Below are 6,000 nucleotides of genomic sequence, written 5' to 3'. Positions count from 1 at the left end.
CACAGGTAATCAAAAATGTTTTAATGATTAATGTTTAGACATTATTTAACAGTGTGGGTATATCCAGATGAGCTAAGCACACTTTGACAGCACACTATCGAATGTTACAGTTTCTGTATTGAAATATGTAAAGACATCTGCAAATTAGTACCTAGGAATGAAGACATACATTTATAAATATACACATTCTAGGTTTGATAAGGTAAATGTAAACAGATGTCATGACTCCTTTCAAACAGAAAACCCACAAGGCTAATAAGAGAACCAATTGGCTCCCTATAATATGAATGTGCAAAATTAAAGCATGGTAAACTGGTATTTACATAAATATCAAACCAACAATTAGTTTATACATTGTCAACGACCTTCTAAGATGTGTCACGAGTGGTTCAATGAATGTGTTTTTTCCCCAACGGAGAAGGTATTCAGAGGCTAAATTCCGACACTTTAAAATGACACACATAATAGTCCACATCTGTTTGACCACTGCCTCAAATGTGAGAGACATGATTTTATGATAAGCAGTCTGTAGTCTATTATTTTTAAAATAAGAAGTTCTAAACAAATCTTTAGATTCTAGGCAGAAAAAAAAATTACAGGTACTATTAGATTTACATGAAACAAGTTATCTCTATCCAATTTCCCAGTTCTCTTATGCTGTAGCTATCTGTTTAATTTTACCTTAAATTTTGTTAAGGTCCTTCCCTTCCACCCTCCTTTGTTAATTTTGGTAATCTAGGCACATTTTAAAAGGAAGTTTGTGTCAAAACAGATAGCAGTACAGAAATCAATTCAAATTTGGACCCCAGCAACCAGTTCCCCATTGTTCATCTATGGGACACTGTCAAACAGTAAGTATTCAATCTCTCTTGAAAAGTATACATCTCTCTCACACTGGGGAAAGCAAAATGGACTTTTTGTTTTCTGTATAAAAACACTTAGCACTTCAGAAATTAAAAATGGCCTATTCACCCTACACTCTTCCTAAAATCTTGAGGACAAAGAATATATATTTAAGTTTCATCAAGACTGCTTTTAGAGCCCTCTCCCCTTTTTTACATTATTAATAGTGGCACTCAAAATAAAAAAATAAGATCTGTTAAAAAGTTAAACTGACTGTTCCACTAGATTTGAGTCTGCCTGATTCAAAGCCAATATTACAAAACTGAAGGTGCCGTTTCTGATTTCACATCTACAAGTCACTTGAAATTGTATGTCACACGCTAGTTTCATAAATCACGGTCTTTGATTTTCCTAAACAGAGTTCTCACAAATGAATACAAACTTGAAACATACCCTAATTTAAATTAATAAGCTTTGGGCCCTGCTTTTTAAATTTTAAGGCATGTGTGTTTCTCTACCGTAACAACATTGTACAAATTTACATTTACAATCACATGCATGATCTACAGTAAAAAAAAAAAAAAAGTTTGGATTACAGTGTTTTTAAATTGTGAATCACAATTCAGCACCTATCATGTTATAACTAATAAGGCAACAGCAGTGTTGTATACTACAACAATACTCCCTTTCCACAGTCTAGCGCAGGGGGTTGATGAAAGCCCAGAAATGTTAGAAATCTTAACCTACTTGTATAATCTGTATACATTTTCTAGGGGTTTTGAACTGATGAAAGGGGTCCTACATGAGTCACACTATTGTAGGCTGGACTAGTTACAGCAGCTGTTAACGAGCATTGGGCACAACTCATATTGTGCTTACAATCAGATGACGTGGTTTGGAGGTTTTCAACTCCCTGACTTCAATCCTTCCGTGGCTTCCTTGGCTTCACATTGTTTTCCAGGAAAGAAAAGCTGTTGGTGTGTCCGTTCGCAGCAGCCACAGACCCATTCTGGTGGTCTTTCAGGTGGTCTTTCCTCCGGGAGGCCCCCTTCCTGTTGTAGGTCTGAAATGCACAAGGGCAGATGATAGCCACGTGACCAAGAGGCAGCGTTTCCTCCGGGCAGCTTTACTGGGAATCACATCCCTAACATTAGGTTTCATTTCCTTTTATGATCAAATCTTATCAAGAAGAAACTTCTCTGGTCAAGTAACCATAATCCAATTTTTTGCCAATGGTTGCAAACACTCTTCCACATTTTTGAGGCTTAGCCTTAGGTAAATTCATTGAATGGTAGGTGGCTACAGAAATACTATTTAAAACACTGTGTAGAAACTTCAATTTAAACTTTATTCTGCCTTTTTAGTATCTAGATGGCAGAGGACAGGGGTTATGTGGCCACACTGGTCTCCCACCTGACAGAAGCTCTCTTGACACTCAAATCCCTTGTTCATCTTCAAAATTTCCTCTTTGCCTGAGTGATGATTTCAGCCCTCACGTACAAAGTGCTACGCTGCTATAAGCAGTTGGAATAAGCGTGGTTCCAGCTTTACCGGGTCCTAGCCATTCACCTTCCTGGTGTACGTTCCACAGTGCAGTCATAAACTACTAAGCCCAGCGGTATGCGACCTCAATGCAAATTCAACACGCCACACACCAGTGCAGGTGACCACAAGGAAGAAAAGTAGCTAAGCTAGGACTCCTGGCCTCTGCTCTTGCTCCTAACCCCCGTGTCGTCCCCATATCTGAGGGCAGTATGGCTACCAGGCACTGCCACAAAAGCAGGAGCTCATGTTACCCAAAGGTGACAGGTGGCAGGAGGATCAGCAGTGGGTGCAAAGTGGTCAGGCCCCACCAGAAAAAATCTGCCTTACGTGGACTTTTCTGTGAGCAGAGACCTACATCATCATATCGTATGCTTGGGAATGAGCTGAATCCTCAAACCTAAGCAGTAAATGTGTAAGAAAACTGGATCAGAAAGGCAAGTCTTGTATATAAGGACTGGGATGGAAATTTCTTCTGAAATTTCATTTAGCACCAACATTCCGGGTAGCAGGGCTGAGAGAAGCATTACAAGATCCGACTGAACAGTTCTGCATTCCCCACGTGAATCCCAAAGGCTGCCTTGCCCAGGATCTAGAGCAGATTTTAGTGTCTGCTAGTTAGTTGTGAGCACCCCACAGGCAGGGCCGCCCTTGTCACTGTGACTCCGTTAGAGCACAGTGCTGGGCACCAGCAGGAGTGCCACCAGGTCCCTGTTAAACAAACAGACGAGGGCCTTTGCTGGTAAAGGCTCCAAACACCAAGTACCAGGGAAGGGTGAGATTTACCTGTATGTAGAAGTTTGTGAAGAGAGCAATCAGGGAAATCATGTATCCGATCTGGAAATACAACCAACCAAGAGGGAAGGTACACGGCCAGATGACCCCGCAGGTGGTCTGGATGATTGTCAGCACGAACTGAAGCTAGGGGGAGAATGGGGACATAGCTGAGCAGGGACAGTGCACAGACGAGGCCCCGCGTCAGATGGACTTTTTACCCAGCATCCCCCAGGTTTCTGAATTAGCACTTACCTACCTCCCTGGAGGGACAGCCGGTGATTCCATAAACACAATGCGTACACTTCATTTATCCTAAACCCTGTGTGTTTGTCTTATATATATTCTTCCCCTCCCATCCAAGACACTTAAACTTGCTTCTCTAAAATTCAAGTACACACTATAGAGAGATACATGGTTTTTGGCTTTTTTTTTAAGAGAGGAAGGAAAGGTGAGGGGTGTATGTTTACAGGAAACTGGTGACCTCACTGCAGGATGTACAATCTGTCTGGACACTCTCCCTACTCATTAGTCATCCAGGCACTCTTTCGGTGTGGTGAAGGCTGATGAGTAGATTTAAACTACTACTGGCAAAGAATGCGAAGTCCTTAGAGTGTTCCTGATGAATAAACTTTGAAAAGCACGTGAACAATTTAATCAAAATGTTTGTACCCCAGTAATACTCTGAAATTAAAAAAAGTTCACAGGACAGAATTCTGTCTTATGAATCAATGGGAAGGAAGGAAGGAGGGAAGGAAAGAAGGGAGGGAGGGAGAAAGGGAAAGAGAGAGAGAGGGACAGGGAGAGGGAGAGGAGGAAAGAAAGAAGAAAAACATGTGAACTGCTTGGAGAAACAGTGAAAAGGTGCTAAAGGAAAGGTGTGGCCACTGGAGATTTGCATCTTCAGGAAGAGCAACAACAGAGGGCTGGGTTCTGCCCATTCTCTTTCTGGCAGCTCCAGTGGTTTCTTTAGAGTATTTCTTCTTCTTTTCCTTTTTTTTTTTTTTTTTTTTTTTTGAGACGGGGTCTCACTATCTATGGCTGGACCTAAACTCCTGGGTTCAAGCTATGCTCCTGCCTCCCCAGTAGCTGGGACTACAGGTCTGAGCCACCACACCCAGCTTTTATTCTTTTCTTTTTTAAAATTAGTACTCTAGGTTGAGGACTAACAAGGAGTGGTGCTTAAAACAAATCCTGACAAACTGGTCATCTTCTACCTCAAAATACAGGGCCTAATAGGAGACATACATCTCCAGTCTGTTCCTTTAAATTCTCCTTGTGCCTGAGCCACAACCGTGTGGTATAAATCGATCTCTGCCTCATTTCTCAAGTATAACAAGGAGGTTAAAGAACAATTTTCCTTCCTCACAGGTGGGTGAGAAAAAATTAACAAGGCCTATACAGCAGCTGACAGAGAGGTGATAATGAAATGTCAAACACGTAGGTAGCTCAGAAGATTTTCTCAGATCTTTTCTTCAGATCGTTATTTTTAAATATTGAAAATGTACAATTCACATAGAGGGATCTGAATCAGCTTGGTTTGTTTAGAAAACCATGTTGATGAGGCCAGGGCTAAGGTTTTAACGTTGTATCTGTCAGTCAGCTAGTTCTGGCCTACTGCCCGAGTGTCCTCATGTATAAACTATGGACAATATCATGAGATCAGGATACTTGAATAATCCACATAAAACTGCTTACTTAGCATAAGTGCCTGACATGTGGTAAACACTTAATAAAATCAGTATTTAACATGAGCTCCAGTAGTTTAATAACTACTTAATGAAAGAATTCACAAGGGAAGAGGAACTGGTGTCTACTGACAACCGGGGAAGGCTTAAGAAAGGATGGTAAGAAATAACGATTAGGTGGACAGTGGTCTGGCCCTGGCACAGTGAACTGTGGGAGGAGGCTGTCATCTGAAGCAGAGCAGGAGTCACTGTCACCAACAGATGCTCCATTACATAAAGCCGGGGGGTGGGGGGGGGGTCACCCAGCACCTGCCTGGGCAAATATTCTCGCTGCCTAGTAGGCTACAGGTACCTCAGACACCTGCTACTCCACAGCCCCTTCTGAAACTCCTGGGACACAGATAAGCAGTGTCCACCATGGATTATGGACTCTAATTAGGACACCCATGTATATACATACACATGCACAGGTGCTTATGTGCACAAACTAACAACAAAGACCTGAACTTGAAGTCAGGAAATTAGATTCTAGTACACTTTCTACAATTCAACTAGCTACATATGCCCCTAGGCACAGTATCATCATCAGTTAAAAATAAGAAAATTCCCTGATCTGCCTAGTTCAAGGAGTATAACAGGATCAAATGAGAAAGGGCGGGAAAGGGACATCTTAGATGCTATTAAATGACAACAAAGCAAGGAAGAGGTCTGTGTCTGCAGGGAGCAAGTCCCGGGGAAAGAGGCTGAGTCACTCACCAGCTGTCCCTGAGTGATGTACTTCTTCCACCACAGGTACGGACGCATGGAAGGGACCGAAGACAGACCGTAGTACGAGTACATGAGGACGTGGATGAAGCTGTTAAGTGTGGCACCAAAATAGGCTGCAGGAACGGAGATTTGGGAAGGAAGATGCGTCAGTGTTTTACACATAACAGGTGGCAGAAAATATCCTAGATTCTTTCTGAATCAGAAGAAAGAGATGCTCTCCGACAGGGGCTGGCAAACACTGCAGCAGCAAGCACTGCATGGACGTCCAATGAGGATTCAACTTCCACCTGGGCAGGCGGCCATCAGGATGCTTTGAGCCCAGGGCTCTGCTGTGGCTGGCAGGTGGGCATCTGACACAGGAGCCCTGACACCACCTGCCCTGCGT

The 6,000-nt window shown here is 42.5% G+C and overlaps 1 protein-coding gene across 3 annotated transcripts in view; it reads right to left on the bottom strand.

Annotated features, from left to right (window-relative positions):
• ELOVL5 (ELOVL fatty acid elongase 5) overlaps positions 1-6,000 on the bottom strand; it is an 80,769-nt gene continuing 74,769 nt past the window's right edge. For all 3 annotated transcript variants that reach the window (XM_012780752.2, XM_012780755.2, XM_012780753.2), the window contains exons 6-8: positions 5,604-5,728; positions 3,172-3,306; positions 1-1,906 (exon numbers count right to left, since the gene is read on the bottom strand). In XM_012780752.2, the coding sequence (XP_012636206.1) occupies positions 1,763-1,906; positions 3,172-3,306; positions 5,604-5,728 (404 nt within the window). In that variant the 3' untranslated portion in view covers positions 1-1,762. The remainder of the gene's footprint in view (positions 1,907-3,171; positions 3,307-5,603; positions 5,729-6,000) is intronic.

Source organism: Microcebus murinus, chromosome 5 (genome assembly GCF_040939455.1).
Source record: "Microcebus murinus isolate Inina chromosome 5, M.murinus_Inina_mat1.0, whole genome shotgun sequence".
NCBI lineage: Eukaryota > Metazoa > Chordata > Mammalia > Primates > Cheirogaleidae > Microcebus > Microcebus murinus.
Note: the sequence above shows the minus strand (reverse complement) of the source record. Positions and strands in the feature narration are given on the sequence as shown.